The sequence below is a fragment of the Triturus cristatus genome, chromosome 4_1 (genome assembly GCF_964204655.1).
Source record: "Triturus cristatus chromosome 4_1, aTriCri1.1, whole genome shotgun sequence".
In the NCBI taxonomy this organism is placed as follows: Eukaryota; Metazoa; Chordata; class Amphibia; order Caudata; family Salamandridae; genus Triturus; species Triturus cristatus.
In genome coordinates this window covers 952120938-952138756 of record NC_140585.1, presented here as the reverse complement: position 1 = coordinate 952138756, position 17819 = coordinate 952120938, and the positions used below count along the sequence as shown (strand labels likewise).

General features: G+C 41.9%; 1 protein-coding gene across 3 annotated transcripts in view; it reads right to left on the bottom strand.

Annotated features, from left to right (window-relative positions):
* Window positions 1–17819, bottom strand: part of NEDD1 (NEDD1 gamma-tubulin ring complex targeting factor) — a 307814-nt gene that overhangs the window by 247010 nt on the left and 42985 nt on the right. For all 3 annotated transcript variants that reach the window (XM_085653831.1, XM_085653833.1, XM_085653832.1), the window contains exons 4-5: window positions 13818–13934; window positions 6978–7118 (exon numbers count right to left, since the gene is read on the bottom strand). In XM_085653831.1, the coding sequence (XP_085509957.1) occupies window positions 6978–7118; window positions 13818–13934 (258 nt within the window). The remainder of the gene's footprint in view (window positions 1–6977; window positions 7119–13817; window positions 13935–17819) is intronic.

The window sequence follows — 17819 nt, the reverse complement described above, 5'->3', positions numbered from 1 at the left end:
AACAAAAACGCTTTTCGCGATCCGATTCTAAGTTCTATAAATAAAGGAACGCTGGAGCGTTATTTCTCTGAGAATCTTACAGAAGACCTCTCCTGGGCCACGATTTGGGGCGCGGCCAAGGCAGAGATGAAAGGAGAGTTTATTGCGCACACCACAGTCGTTTTCCATTAATGCAAACTCCAACATACGGAACTAGAGGATGCAATCCTCAAAGTTAAAAAAAGATCATAAACAACCAACCTCACACCTTACCTATAGGAAACTGCGCCAAGCGAGGCGAGAAGTGGAGGCCCTGTTGAACAAGAATGCAGCCCATAAATTATTAGAGATCCAAACAATTGCATTATGAGAAAGGAAAGAAAGATGACAGGTTGTTGGCCTACAAGATTAGACCACCGTGGGCCAAGAATTACATAAAGGTGATTACCACTGCAGAGGGATCTTATTTGACCTCTGACGCAGACTTTAGCAATGCTTTTATCTCCTTTTATAGGGAACTCTACGGGTGAAACTTTAGATCCGGTAAGCAGGACTATTACTTAACGCCCCTCCATTTTTCAAATATTACTGATGAGATTAGGGAAGAACTAGACTCCCTCATTACGGAGGAGGAGGTGAGAGCCACTATTAAGTCCCTCCGAATAATACCGCCCCAGGATCGGACGGGTATCTTAATTGTTTTTTACAAATCCTTCACAGAGTTGTTGATCCCTCATTTGACAAAGGTCTTTAATTCTTTCCTGGATGATGGCTCGGTTACCCTGACAATGATGGAGTTTACACTTTCAATGATATTGAAGCAGTCAAACACCCTGACCAAAGTGGGTCATATACACCGATTGCACTTTTAAAGAGTGTTGTTAACATATTGACTAAGATTCTGGCAAAACGTTTGCCCGGGGTTTGGCCCACCCTTTTATCCCCACTTCAGAGTGGTTTCATTAGAAAGAGAGAGGCCTGGACAACACCCAGCTATCAATTAATGCCAATGAACGAGCAACAAAAGATAGGGTGCAGATGCTTCTCTTCTCTTTGGATATGGAGAAAGCATTCAATCGAGAGGACCTTGTTTATATATATATACACACACACACACACACACACACACACACACACACACACACACACACACACACACACACACACACACACACACACACACACACACACACACACACACACACACACACACACACACACACACACACACACACACACACACACACACACACACACACACACACACACACACACACACACACACACACACACGTCAGTATTCATTCAGCATATAGCATATTGCTGAAACGCGTCGTTCTTTTTGCACATGAAATATATATATCCTTAACCTCTTAGCTCTCCTCGCTGGCGTGGCGCTCCTTGCAGCTGTGCGTTGCCTCACGGTTGAGCAAAACCGCTTTACATTATCCAACCCTTTCCCGTAGGAAAGAAAACAGGTCGCACTCCGATAAACGATTCAAAAAAGCTTTGTTTATTTATTTCACAACTCTCCCCAGTCTGGAAAGTAAGACCAACGCGTTTCGATGTCCTCTGAGATCTTGATCACGGTAACGCCCCCTTCATTGTGTTACACATTTAAAACGCAAAGATGCTTGCATCATTTCCTGTGTGAAATGTTGTGGGGCATTATGGGATTCGTAGTCATCATGTTTTCATTAATGCATTTGCATGTGAATAAAACAATTATATGTGAAATCCATTTAAATAATTACTGTTGTTTTAATAAATCAAATTTGCGTGCATAAGTGAAAATGCGTCCTTCACTATAGTCTTCCTTGTCTCGTTGAAATTTCCTGTTTTCTTTCCTACGGGAAAGGGTTGGATAAGATATATATATATATATATATATAAGAAATAATCCCCAACCAAATCTGATTAAGGAGAAAGCACTCGTCTCATGGGGGTTCTCTTGTTTGTTGCGCAGGTTACATCGGGCTAAGGACAAACAGGAACGCGTTTCGGCAGACAAGCTGCCTTTCTCAACCTGAAATGCGCCATATTGGTGTTTCTATTTAAAACAAATATTCACTAAAACATAAGATGCACTACATTGCGCAGCGATTGGATACAAGTAAGCATGTGGGCTGATGACCATACATTCTATAAACAAAGCATAATCACAATTATTTCGACAACTGCAACAGTGAAAATCCTTCAAACTAAATTGATTTCTGAATTTTCAAACTGTGCTATTTCGTGTTTTATGCCCTTCAGTTCATATTGTTTAAAGAAAACTCCCAACATGTCTTATTCTACTTTCCGCAAAACCCGGACTGGATTTCATACACGTCCTTCAGCTGCAGCCAAAGGCATCTTGATAATAGCTTTAAAATCCCAAAAATACGCATTTGACAAGTTCAAGTTATTTTACTTCAAGCACAGTTGCCCACCTTCTTAGTTCATTACCTCCTTACTGGTGCATGCGTCTTCGAGGATAGTCAGCTTTTTACTCGGAGACGCTTTGGCGTGAACAAGGCGAAAGCTGAAACGCGTTGTGTTGTGTGCAGTCTATTAAACAAACTTTAGAACTGCAAATCTCCTGGGAGTCCGTGTTTTCTTTCATACAAGAAAAGTTTGGAGTTTTATAATTGGGGCTGCCGATTACCCCAACTCGGACCGCCCTATCTGACAGCCTTCTCCTTTATCGGGATTGTTGGTGATATATATCTATATATAGATATATATCTATATATAGATATACATCTATATATATATATACATCTATCTATATATATATATATATATATATATATATATATATATACCAAGATGATTAAAGAGAGACTTCATCAGACGCTTTTGAGGAACCAAGTATAAAGCAAGAATATGTTCACTAGCTGGATGCTAATATCCTAATGATGACAGGAACATTATGTTTCGTAGTTAACAAAAGCGAGGTCAGTACTTCTATATAGCATATGATTAAACCCAAGAGTACCATATGCAGATCCTATACTTTAGCTGCTTTCTAAAATGTAATTGCCTCGAATATTTCATGACGTCCAAATGGAGTTCCAATTTTACAACTTGTCAGTTAGTGTGTTGTCAAAGACACCTCTGTCTGGCTCTCCTTGGTCAGAATCCTAATGCTCGCTACTGTCTGTTCAATAGGCAATATTCATACATCTACCCACCCTCCCAGTATCCTAATTATTCTCCCATGAACTTAATTTTGATTCAATTTGTTTTTATTACATTTTAAAAATTATTTGAATTGTTTTCCACAGCACTTCGTACAACAGTAACACAGTGCAATGTATACATTAAAACTGTTCTGAGTACATTTGCTGCATCATGTCTCAACTGTTAGTGTTGTGTCCAGTGCGTTAACATCAGATGCAATGTCTTAGTGGTCAAATCTTAAACATTTTTCAGCATAACATTTATATAACGGGGGGGGAAACCAAAATCAGTACATTTACCCTTCCTCTTAGGTCTAGATCATTCAGCCATTATGTCTATTATTGTTGTGCATCACCGTACAGCCCTCCCACCCACAGCACCTTATTGAAAGTGGACCTAAATGCGTATTTCTGCCAGTGCCCATATTGCTTAATCAATGTACTTTAATCCCGGTTGACTGTCAGAGGTTGTGCCACGCCTACAACTCTGTGTATGCGTCGCCGGCCAGGTGTCACTTCCCTCGCCCCGTTTCTTGTGCTCTATTTGCCTTGGTAATTTCTACCCCTCATCCTTCTCGAGTGTGTCTGCTAGAGCTTCTGAGTATCTCTGCCAGGATGTGCGAAAGTCTGCTAATGTTATATTCCACTCTACCACTATTGGTTGCTTCCGCAACCCCATCACGTCCTTGCGAAGGAGCGCTATACTTTCTGCCTGTACCCAGATTGAAAGAAGGTCTTCGCTGCTGGGGGGTCAAGGTATTTCTAGCATCGCATGAGCAATCGTTTGGCCACTACAAGTCCCAAGTCTATGTAGCGGGACGTCAACTTGTATTTTTTGAGTCTTTGGTACAGTCACAATATGCATGTCTCCCATGTCCAGTCCAGGGCACGTTCTGTACAATGGGCTAGACATCTGGTGACTGTTCCCCAGTATGTCTGGACAGCTGTGCAGGACCACAGCATGTGTAGTAAATCTCTGCCTATCGCATTGCATCTTGGACATTTGGCGTCATTGTGATAGAAATATTGATTTATTTTCACTGGCGTCAGATAGGCTCTATGATTTATATAGTATTGGATAAGTCGGAATTTAGCATTGCGGGGGATGTGTAGGGCTTCCTAGTACGTCTTCCCATTCCTGCTCCGTGCTAGGTCTCTACAGGTCTGCGTCCCAGTGGCACGAAGGGAGAGTAATTGTGGTGCCGTGTGCACTCTGAGGGAGTCCGAGAACCATCTGGTGAGATGGAGGCCTGTGCCCAACTCATGTAGGTACTGTATAGTTAAATGGGTGGTAAGTTCCTGTGTCACGTTTCCCCATGTTGCACGCAGTGTGTGTCTCACCGTGGCATGAAGCAGGAACTGGCCCTGCGGCAAGCCTGAGTCTTCAGCAAGTTCCTCAAACGGAATGAGTTGCCCATCATTGTACAGGTCCCTTGGTGTCCGTATGCCCACTTCCTCCAATTGGGAAAGTTCTGCGTTAGTTAATGCCTGATATCGCCTGGGTGTACCGAGATACTCCCATGAACTTGATTATAAGTCAGGCTGCCCAGAAGACTGAACATGTAGCTGGGATAAAACAGAACCATCAGGAAGAGGCCTATTTTTTGTTTTTATCAATTTGGCTGGTTAACACAACATAGAAATGTGGATTTTTTCAGATATCAAACCCCACACAAACCCAGGCTGTTTAAAAAAAGATGATGTCCTATCAAAACTCTCTCCAATGCAACAGAACTCATACTCATCTCTTGAGCGAAAAGGAACACTCCCTTATCTAGATTCAGATCAGTAGGTCATCTAAGATGTGTTCAATAAACATTCCTTGCAAGAGGAATTATCGTTTGGATTATTTGCCTGCTCCAGACTTGCATGCATTTCAGCCACAACACTCGGGCCCCGTGGTGCAATTAGATGGTGGTACGGCCATTAGCTGTCTGACAATGCAATTTTCTCATCTGGAAGGCACTAACCCATAGGCAAGTACAGTGAGAGCAACCAGGACCAAAGGTGAAGGATGAATAGGCTTCATGAGGTCTATGCAGTCGCATTTTCCAGACCTTGGAATCAAATGGAGTGATAATGCCCAGTCGTTAGATCCCCATTGGGCAAGAGAAATTTAAACTGCTCCTAAAGCAACTGAATATGTGAATCTGATATGGTGTGGGCCTCCAAGGAGATCCAACGTATTTGGGTCATGAGAGATGCAGTACAAAATTAAACTATCCTTCAGAGACAGGAGGAACATGTGTGACCAAGAGGACAGAGCTTCCTTCTATCCATCACCACAATATATGATGCTTAGGTAAGAGATATCTGCAATGTAGAGCATAGCCCCACAGTAAAGTTAAAGTTCTATGAGAAACCTCATCCTATTTTCCAATGGGGGCACAGATGAAATCTGGTGCCACACATGATGGGACAGGCAACCACCATGAGGGCTGGAGGAAGGAGTAGCTTTGTAAGGTTCTGATCGGTCAAAGGCTACTGAAACAGATGAACTTTCACCTTTTTTTGGCGATATACGATGTTTGGGGTTCAAAACCCCCAGTACACAATGGCAAAAGTTAGATGCCATGGACTTTTAAAGTTATTGCTGAGATTCAGATTGTTTGTCGCTAGTCTTATGCAAGTTGTGGTGACATCAGTGACTCCCATAAATTTCATGTAAACTTTTGTTATCCTTCTTAAGCTCTGGAAGCAACCTAGTTCCTTCTAGTATTCCAACCGAATGGGTACCTCTATACAGGCCGCATGTTGTAAGCTCTCTTAGAATTTTCAGGGCCACCAAAATAGAGTTAGCCACAAAAGAAATTCTTATGTTAGGAACAAAAAAGCAGATACAGGTAAGCCTGAAAAATCAGAAGTAATGAAGGAACCTTTATGGAGACTGTTACTATGGACTGTAGACTTTTCTCTTAACCCCATCCCGTGAGTTATCAGGCTACCTGATGGCAGAACCAGAAAATATTGCTCTAAGTAGTTAGACCAAAGCCCTGCACAACTGGTACGACCTCCCGATTTCATCCTGGCTAGTTCCCCCAATAATGGGGAGCCTACTGGAGAGGATAAGCACATACTTCATGTTTTATTTGGACGAAATCAAGGAACCAAAAGTAAAGCAAACAGTTCAGACACAGGGAAAAATATCCAGGGGAGCATCTATTCACTTTATACACTCTCTACCCCCTATTCTCAAACACACACTGTAAATAAACCCACTCAACCAAGTAAGCCAATATTTGATTTCACTTTGTTCTCATGATCATTTATTTACTAGTTCCAAATTTTCACTAATTTACTTTTATGCTCTGAAGCATAAACTTAATGACACTGCAAAAGAGTGAAATAGATACAGTTGTGTCTACAAAAAGACAATCTAATTTTCAGATTGTAACAAAAATGCAAACATAAAAATATATTATGAAAACAAGAATAATGTCCTTAGCTAATCTAAACCAAGCAAAGATAAAATTATTTAATTTGCCTAAGAATTAGTTCTGCCTTTGGCACCAGAGATATTAAGCACACTATCACATTCTTCATTTAGTAATTTGAATAAAATATGGTCAAATGATAAAATACATTATATATTGTTGTATAAAGAAATTTTAACTTTACTGGGGTTATAACTGGAATGAAAAAAACATACAAAACTGCTGCCATGCACTTTTTTTCTGTTTAGTCTTGAACCCTTCAACAGCACCTAAAGAAGCTGCTGAAAAGCAGAAGTCAAAGGTAACTCCTCTTTATGAAATGCCAGACTGCTTGAGATCTAATTCAGACCACACCAAGAAAATGTCTGGATATGTTTTGAAGACATTCAATGTACATTACCTGTGTGCTGCCATGGCCAAAAGGAGCACTTGACAAATTGGTGGTAACACCGTGTAGAATAATTTCACCACTTGTAGAGCCAGAAGCGATGTACCCATCATTTCCATTAAATCTTACACAGGTTACCTCATCCTTGTGATCCTGGGGGAACAAATACATATTTAGCTGAAAAAAGAACCACAGGACTCCTCAAGAAAGCGTTAGAAATACTGGAATCTGATACAGCTGCAGGCCATAAAGGCAGCCAAATCGACATGAGAGCTCTGTTCTTAACACACTATCCACCTTATGTCAGGTAAAAGTTCTCAATGGAATTGCATCAGATCAGCTACATATCTGCAAATAATAATTTAGTGACCCTCATGAACAGGTTCTGCAGCACTGAACTCCACTACAACCTCCAAGGACCCTAAGCTTCACAAATCATTCTAAATTGTCATGTCTAGACCCACAGCCCTCTGGAAGTGTATGTCATGTTCTAGGAGAGATTATTCTGACTGTTTACATCATTTATGGGCAGTGAAGTTCCCCCCTGCCTGGATCCTGTAGTGCCTGTGCCGAGTAAAGTGAGATGCGACACCAAATAAGTTTGGAGGGAATATAACTACTACAATGAGGCACATCTCTTAACTGGTGAACCAAAATGGTCGTCTTGTGCTCAAGTTTGATTTTGGCTAGCGCAACTATGTTTTGCATCATATTGGCTTGGTAGGTTAAGGTGTGCAGTGAATTATTTGTCAGATTATGAACCATGGATCACAGAGTTCAGTTGTTAATGGTTGGTTTTATAGCTCTCCTAGTTTTTAGTACCTTTAGTTACTATTTTAGCATGGAGAGATGTCAAAAGCGACGAAAGAGCACTCTGATCAGATCAGGAAGGTGTTGTCACATTGGATATTCTCTGATTTTTTAGATCACTCGGGTCAAGGATAGATGTGGCCTTTTGCAATGTTGAGTTAAATAATTTTGTATGAGGATCTCTTTCAATTGTCATATGCCAGGATATGATTGCTTCCCCCAAGTGAGGGTGAAGTCACCGAGAAATATAGGTTTACACATGGAGATGAATTGGGTTGCCATGAGGCAATAATGTACTCAACAACTAGACATAATTCATATCCTTCTAAAGGCACCCCCCTCTTAACACCTATAACCCCAAAGCTGCCTCCTGACCAGCATCTCAAGGAGAACAAAATGAATTTACATCAATAGAAACAAACACCAGAAAATGTTATGAGCCACTGAGATTAAATGGAAGAACTCTATTTCTTACCTGGGAAATTACAATGTTAGAGAAAAGCTTACAAAAACCTTTTCTGCAGGCCAAATCCTATGTTCTTCGTATCAAAAGGTAAAAATGCCAGAAAGAGACCTAGAGAGCTAATCAAAATCATACATGACCAGTAAAACATCGACTCCCTCTCCTCCATTCGGAACCTAGTGAAATATCAACTATAGAGATATCATAATCAAGTTGGTCTTCATTCAGCTCCATCTCTGAGAACAATCTTAAAAAATTACACAGAAAATAAAATATGACACCAAGCAACTGCTCTGCCGATCTATCTCCCTGGTACTCACAAAGGAGTGAACGGATGCTCTCTAACCACCATGGTCTGACCATATTACCACTTTGCTTAAATAATATATTCCCCAGAGACCAGGATGACATTCAGCCCTCAATTAAAAACATGATGCCAAACCGCATCTTCTTGAGAATTACTCACCCATTACTAGACTACCTTTCCTTGTTAGAGTAAAAGAAATATGTTGCTACCCAGCTTTAAGAGTTCTTATCAAACATAGGCTGAAAGGATAATTACACTCTTGTGTCATGGCCCAGAAACCATAAATGTGGTCTTGCACATATCTGATGAAGGCGGAGCTTGCATGTTAATACCACTAAAACGTTCTGCAACCTTGGAGTCCTTCAACCAATCTTCATCCAATTTACACTGTAAACCACACTGAGCAACACGTTTTGCTTTGAAGGAATGTACTAACATGCCTTAAATCATACCCAACAAAAATCTTACCCAAACTGCTTGCTGATTTTCATCAGTATGACGATGACAATCAGCTGCACCAAAAAGATGGCAAAGAAAGGAATTACAACTTTGCCTCATTCTTATCTAGTCAGCTTCTGGCTGTCACAGATATAGCTCAAAACAAACCTTCAAAACACAGAGTTTCTCCTCCTCTCGTGCAACAATTATAAGAGTCTGACTACCAAGCTGACTGAAAAGCTTCAGGCTTTGAACATCTTCCATACAAAAATTGTAACCTTAGCGAAATCTATCACCTTCAGGCAAAACTCCCAACATCGGCCCTTAAACGGAAGAAATCTAAGAGCCAGATTACTAATAAATTACAATACAAGTTCAAACATTTTGCTTCCCTATGGGAATTTAAATTTTCCATACAAGCTCTATACACTTTGTTAAAGATCCAACGTATTTTAAAGTCTACGTTGGAGGCTAATAATTGGAAACCATCAGCCATATGCCTTCTACAAAATAATTGGTAAAGTAAAAATAAACAACTCAGATTACAAAGAAGGGGTTATGCATTTCACTAATACTATGTGCCTTGGGTGCCAGTGAAAATATTCAGCCTAGCTAGAAACTTAAAAGTCTACGAAGGGTTTTACTGCAGGCACAAGTGTTGCTAGCATTTACTACTGTCAACAGCAGTTAGGAGCTCTATAGTATGCATAGATTAAGGTCCCTAGGGTTCAAAATAGTTTATTAATATTTGTTCACGGTCTTTTATCACTATCTTAGAAGTCAGAAAAATTTAAAAGTTAGTCTCAAAAGGACCGCATTCTTTTCTATTTGACACAGGTAAATCTGATGAAATAGCAATATATTTCAAACCAAAGCAAAGCTGCACACAAATAGCGCACTAGTTTCTAAACAGGCAAATATGACTTAATATTATATTCTTAAAAAAGCAATTCAACTGTTTCATCTGTGTGCATGTGATAGCAACAACATTTGGGGCACTTGCGAGTTGTGATTTTGCCTTTATAGTACCCTGCTGCAAGACATGCATCGGTCTCTAGAAGCAGACACAATTCATAATAGAGTGATCTGGGCCCAGACAGGTACTTGAACAACAATGCTAGGAGATTTAACGGGGGGAAAGAAGGTCAAGAAATAAAACAAAAAATGTTTTGTGGAGGAATTGTAACTTAAGCTTGACCACTCACAGTTAAGTGAACATTGCACATTCTGCAAGATCCAGTGTAAAAGTAGCTGATTCAATGAGTTCTTGCATAGCATGAATGAACATGAATGGTTATCCTAGGGATTGGAGATCACATTGAGGTCTAAGAAGTTTTCATGTCACTGGAAAAAAAAACCTGAAAAATAGTTCTACGGGCAGAAGCTACATCAAGTCTAGCGGTATATTACGCACCAGCCTCACAGAAACGCAGTTCAGAATTCTACTAATGATTCCGTCTCTGCAAGGCGGGCATACATCAGAAAAGGGAGGGAGTGGGGAACTAGGGATGAGAGTCTCATTCATACTTCACAGAGCAGGCCCTCCCCTGAACACACTTAACCACCACCAGACAGTGAGCCCTGTGTTGTGCCGAATTTCCGTATCTGCAAGTAGGGCTCTTTGTAAACTCATCTAGCTGCTGAATACTTTTAATGTCTCCATGTTGCCTTCTGTGTTGTGGCTACTGAGAGGCTCAGTTGGGCTTTGGGAGCATTGGTTTGCCAAGTCCAGACTTTGCTCCACCTCCTTCCTGCATGTGGCATGGACCACTGCTGTTGTATCACTTACTACATGCAGTGAGGAGGGAAAGAGTATGGAGGGCCAATCCGAGAGAACGGGAAGGAGGAGCAGCAAGCTGTGTTTTGTGTAATAAAAACACTGAGGAAAATATTGCCATTCTTGCCCTCAAGTAGCCGACAAGCGGTGGTCGCGACCCTTGTAATGTCAAGGTTGGACTACTGTAATAGCCTATATCTAAATGTTCGACAAAGACTGATGAACAAACTTCAGATGCTGCAAAATGCAGCGGCCAGACTGCTTACGGGCACATCTCGATTTGACTCAGTAGCCAAGGAAATAAAGAAATTACACTGGCTACCGGTTAGGAACAGAGTTCGCTTCAAAGCCCTCTGCCTGGTTTTAAAAGCTCTGCACAGTATGGGGCCAGAATACTTAACTAACTCACACACCATGAATACTTAAGACAGCAGCTCCACTGGTACATAACAAGGAGACAACTCCAGTCACTGGAGGCCAGGTGGGTCGCAGTACCCCACATAAAAAAAAGTACGGTGGGGAGGCAGAAGTTTTGCTTACTGTGCAGCTAAAGCCTGGAATAATTTGCCGTTCTAATTAAGAGATGTCTCAGATCGGTTGGTCTTTAGGAAAAGCTTAAAAACCTGGCTTTTTACCCAATAATTTTTTGCCCGCGCCTTGCCTAAAGGAGATGTAACTAGCGCCAGGACACCCCCGGGTAACCGCTGCGCTGTATAAATATCATTAACAATGTAGTAGCGAGTGTCACTACTGCCATAACATCTGTGCTTTCCAAAGGAGTGATGCCTGTTCTAGAACAGCAAAGCTTAATTTGCATAAGGGTGATAAATACCCTTTATTATAGAGGATTATGGATGCTGAAACGGATTCTGGGAAACCAAGCCAAAGAATGCCAACTGAGCCTTACTCCTACATTATGGAGTGGATCAAGACTCAGATCATGGTTATTAAGCACAACACTAAAAACTATTTATAAACAAGTGGATAGGCACCAATAGGTCTCAGAATAACTATTGAATGTCATCAAATGTATTATAAAAGGTAGTGACTACTGAGAGGCTCTGGGTTCCCTTTTAAATGGGGTCGAGGACTGTTCCATAATTGCAGAAATAGGTGGCATATAAAGTGGGAGAACATGGGTTCGGAGCAAACTTGGGATCATCAGAAGTAGCTCTTTGGATAAAAAGCAAGGTATAATCACAGCCAAGATTGGATCTCACGAGTGAAGAGTTACAAATGCGAGAGACACCGTTTTTAAGTATTTCCAACTGTGTCATGTTGCAAGTACTGAATACCTGCCCTCTGCCAGTATGGCGTTGTGTCTTCCTTCACACGCCTGCTTCATACCTCTCGGGTTCATGTTATGTATGGGCACTATATGTTGCTGGCACAATCGAGGCACTGTTTGAATCGTTACTCATTTCGGGTATGTCTGTTTACCATTATGATGTACTGTACATGGGCAGGTACAGCTTATTAAGGAGATTTCACGATGCAGCATTAAGCATGGCACTACCTTTAGCACTGGGATTTTAGTGATGGAGTCACGGTCATTCCACTTGGTACAACGTGTGGGCACCACATTTTTTGATAATGTGTATACATATATTGCATATACATATAAATAAAACACAGCACTACATTTATTGTAGATCCTCACTTTTCCTCATCCAGTGAAATGCCTACTAACCCAGTCTGACTGTCGAATAGAATGCAGGATATAATTATGTTTGACGATTCATTTACATCGAGAACATTTTGAAGAATGGAAGTGTTTTTTATTATACCAGGAGCAGGTAAGGGCTCCATAAATTAATCTGACAGGTCATTGGCATTATAATTTATGGTCTCACAGATTAATTCACCCACATTACTCTCTTGCTTCTTAGAATATTGCCTCCTGATAAAGGACCACATAGGTTCGAAATGCATCGAGGATCATTGTTAAAAATTGTCAGGGTTGAACAATGTGTATTTAAATATTATTACTTTAGTGGCAAACTTTTCAAAGATTAACTAAAAGAAAGTGAATAAAAAGTAAATAATGGGAATTAGACCTTTGACAAACATTGGTTTATTTTATGTTTTATAAACTTATACATTTAAAAGAGATGTAACCCATCAGGTAACGAAGCATATGTGCATGTCAGACAGCCAGAGTGCAGGCATTCAGTGTTTGTTGAAACCCGGACCAGAGGAGGATACCCTTTTACACCCTACAAACATTAACAGTTATATAATAGTGGTTGAATTGGTGAAGTGCGCTGAATACAAAACATTACATTTGTTTCATGTTGCAAGTTAACATATTACACGAGAGTTGAGACTGTCTCCGGCCACTCCATCGAAGGATAGATTATTTGATGGGAAGACAATAGCTGTGAAAGTTGTGTCTGCCATCTTTGCAACAGGGACCAACAAATCTCACATACCCTGAAGTTAAAAATCAAATGGGAGAAGGGTTTGGGGAATACGCAAGACAATGGTTGGTAAGCGGCTCTATGTTATTATGTGTGTAGAGATTTGGATAAGGTGGTAAGTTCTATGATACATTGAGTCTATGTCCCGTGATACAGACTTTTTGGTGGAAACCAATGAGGAAGATTGCATGAAGCGCTAGGCATGCTGCTTAGATTTCCTGATCATACTGGGTGTTTGGGAAGACATTGAAATTAAGAAAAGACAAGCTGTTTGCAAATATGGAACTAGCTCGATATGATATACCACAGTAGTGGGGAAACGATTGTCTCCTTCACCGGAACTGTGGAGTAAAACCTTAACTCGTGTATGGAGCTGAATGGTTGACAAGTATTGCATCGCCCAAACTCTGTGTTAAGTCGCAAAAGTTTGCAGCCGGAATGAAACATCCCATCCACCCCTGATCTAGGTGGGAAAGGGAGAAGGAGGGAAGAAGGCGATCAGATTGACTTTCATTTAATAATAATTTAAACAAAAACATTCAAACACAAAGTGATCAGTACACACATACTTTGCAGTACACTTCAATAGCATTCAATCACAAGTATTTTTAAAAGGAGCTTCAAGTTTGATCCTTACCTTAAGGGAGCGATAAAGTCTTCTAGATTTTAACTCCCAGATATTGACAGTATTATCAAGACCTCCACTCACAAGGTATTGAAAATTTGAATGCAAATGTAAGCAAGTCTGTTTTTCCTGCAATTGAAAAATATTAATTTAAAATACCATTAAATGTGTTCCTCGTCTTATGTCAGAGTTTCACTTGCAATATAAAGGTTAGGTTTCGTTAGACATTGTTTGAAAGGGGAAAAAAAACATACAGAAAACATAAATATGGTACCGGCAGATGATAGGCACACAAAGGGGTCTTCTAGCATTTCATTTACTGAGAGAGTAAGAGATCATAACTTGTCTATGAACAACAGACTTTCCAGAAGCCATGTCTATCCCATCACAAATACTCACAATGTTACTTTGGTGCTTCTACAAGATACAATTTTGTAAGACCTCTCCATTAACAAATTACTAAGCAATTAACCAATTAAAATAGACTTGCAGAGTAAACGCTTTAAAATAATCAGCGATTCACATACTGTTCTGTCCCACTGGATTGCTTTTATGAGTAGTGATGCCGAATGCTGTGGCCCAGTAAGTTGCTTAGAGAAAGACTGTGCTGTGTGGCCGGCAGGTGTTGGGAGGCTGACAGTGGTTGCTTTGACTTAATAGATCCTAGTTTCTGGTGAGCCATTTAGGTGTACTAGCTTGTGCTGGCCTTCCTCTAATCTAAGAAATGAAATCAAGGGAATTTTCTGCATCTGCCTAGGAGTACCTTAAACTTATTTTTTCAAGACCCTGCATTTCCTAGCACAGAGGTTTGATGAATTTACAAGGAAGAAGAGGGCAGAAAAAGACTGGTCTTCTGACAACAGAGGTTAGTTGAAAAAGATCTATAAAAGGGCTTTTAAAGCAGTACAGCACGAAGGGGCACTGAAAAACTAACAGTGCAGAAGACATTGAGATGCTCGTCGCAAAAAAATTAATACAGCTTCGGCTGATGCAGCAAACCCCTCAGCCTAATAGGATGGTAGTAAAATGGTAGCAAAAAAAACAGATTTTGAGAAAAGGAGTCTATGAATTGATTGCGTTCCTATTGAAAGGGTTCTAGACCTAAAGGTTTTCGGGATGGGGGCCATCAGAAGATCGCACTGTAGACAGGAAACCATTCAGTCTATGGAAAGCATCAGAAGTAAGATACAAAGAAGGTCTAGTGATAGGATAAGGTGTCTTATCTGAGCACTACTGTGAACAAGAATAGAAGTGTTTTGAAAGTTCTGCGTAAATTGCCATTGGCAATGTATAACTACCCACATGTCGCAGATACAGACTACCATTTGGGTCCTTCATAATGTGAGACGGATACACGGATGTCTGAGGGGAGGTATTTGAGTACCAATATTATCACCTAGATCCTTATCAATGGACCTTTTATATGTGCAATATTAGCCCTAATAAAAAATTTAAGAGTTGCACGTGTATTCTAAAGTTCACTGATAAAAATAGGGACATTTGATTTTAGTATTCTCTTCTCCAACGGGAATGATACAATTTTCAAGTGACGATCTAGTCTGCCCTCTGGGGTCCGTTTTGCAGATGCTGCCAATTGAATGAGGTGGATGAACAGTGTTGTGCTCAATAAATGGACGGAGTGAGAGGGTGCAGAATAAACTGGTTTCGTCATTTTGTAGATACTTACCAGTGTTGTGTATTACATCCTGCTACATCCATGCAGAGTTTGATGTTTTGTTCAGTTGCGTGACTGCACTGTGTGGATGTATTTTGGGTGAATTCTGCTGTAGCGTTCTTGTTAGGTATAACTGGAGACGTGGGTCACATGCTCACCGTGCCATTGCACTCAAAATGCACCTCACTGTGCACACAGGCAAAAACTGGTCTGGTGATGCTTTTTTTCCCCATCTGAAGGGGGTCAGGTTTGGGAGTTTTAGCAGGACTGTTCTTATCGGAGCAGAACAAAGTCAGATTTACTGACGGCTGGTGGCAGTCAAAAATGCAATGTTGGGACATTAAGTATCAACTGGAAAGTGGCCCCGCGTAATTACCAATGGCTGAGATTAATTCAAGCACTCCACCCATCACGTTTTCTTTTGCTATGCCTGATCTTCGTGGGGCATGTGTATGTATGTACCCTCTTATAGAAAGCTTTGTTTAGCAGGAACAAACTGTAGGAGAGTAGGGTCTGCTTTCTATGGTCACCCCCACTTTCTGCTTTTGCTTCACTGGTTTTCGACTTAGATGTGGCTGTGGGCCTGCTAATCAGACCCACAGCCCAGCTGTTCTCTCTCTAAATTCATACCATGTCCTTTAGGTACATAACCCAATTGGTAAGGATCACCTTATAGGTCCCTGTACAGTGGACCTTAGATACCCAGGGCCTAGGTGTACCCTAGGCCTACAAGGGGCTGCAGCATGTATTATGCCACCCCTGGCTGGCCTTCCATTATGACACAACTGGCTGATCACTCAGCTGGGGCAAGGTTGTGTAATCACCCCTTGCTTAGGCATAGTATTCCTATGCCTACCTTATATATAGACACATGGGTAACCTATCGGTCACTCCTATGGCAGGCCTTAACAGTCCTGGAGGCAGAGTGCTTGGTAACATGTGAGATGGTGCTCTAGCATGAGCTGAGCCTGTCTGCAGCTTTCGGAACCATGTCCTTATAGCTGTTCTATGATATTGCCTACCATATACTCTTAAAGTGCCTTATAATCCTCACGGTTATAGTAACTATGGTTTGGCTTTATCGAAACATGCCGTGTAAGGTGTCTAACACTGTGGAATACTACCCCCACACCATTTCTGGTGGTGAGGATAGTATTCCCCCCTTCTAGAGGGAGAAGACATGTTAAAATCCTACTACCCGGTTAAAGTTAACCCGAGCCCCAGCATCACAAAATGGATGCCGCTGCCACAGACACAAGTCTAACCTCCTGCTGCTGGGAGTCCTTCCAGCGAGGGAGGCTTGGACAATAGGTTTCCTGCCTTGGGAGGTGCTAGCAGCACCCTAGACAGGCCTTAGTGTATTGGGGCAGGGAGGGATGAAATAAACGAGACACTGCCTGGGGCACACAAGGTGTCCCATGCATAGTCCGGTTCAAACCGGTGCTGGGGCACTCCAGCCCCAGTCCTGGCGCGAAACTGGACAAAGGGAAGGGGGTGTAACCACCCCCCTCCCTGGTCCCATCCATAGGAGGGACCTAGCAGGTAAGCCAGCCCCCCAGATTAGTATAAGAGTGGGAGCTGGGTCCCTAGGACTTTAGATTATCCTGAAAAACTGCAACTTGAACAGAAACTCTGGACCTTCGACATTCGACTATGGAAGAAGACTGAAGAATCTCCCTTGTGGCCAAGGAGTGGCCACCCTGTGCAAACAGGCAACATAAAGCGACCTGCCGTTTGCTTTGCCCAAGTTCTACGTGGAACCGACTGCAGAGCCCGACCAGCGCCTTGACTTCCAGACTTCTCCGACCCTGATCCACATCCACAGCAAAGCTGAGATCCGTGGAGGCGACGAGAGACGTGGGACCGGCTACCTGGGAAAATTGGCTACTGTCTTCCAGCGCAGCTTCGGAGGCATCCTCGAAGTTGTGCTCTGGGGATTGAGAAGCCCTAACCCCGAGCACCATCTGCACCGAAGATCAGCCCTCCACACTCCACGAGTTCTGTGTGGGGCCCTTCTGCATTTTCCTGCTCGACACGTCTGTCCAGTTACTTGCCCGTTGGCTAGTAGCCTCAGTGACGACGAACCCTTAACCTTCCACCGCTGGTTTGGCTCCTCCAGACTGGCCCTTGCTTCCCTGCGAAAGAGAAGCACCTCAGGCCTTCCTGGTCTGCAACAGAAGCGAATCCTTCATCCTGCGTGGGTTGCGCTTGCCAAGGCTTGATGGGTCCGAATTCGACATAGACGCCGCCAACAGCAAGAGCCTTCGTGGGGCAGCTCGGCTCCTGGTTCTGGTCGTCCTCGACACCTCCTGGTACCCTTGGCTGCTGCGACAAGCTTC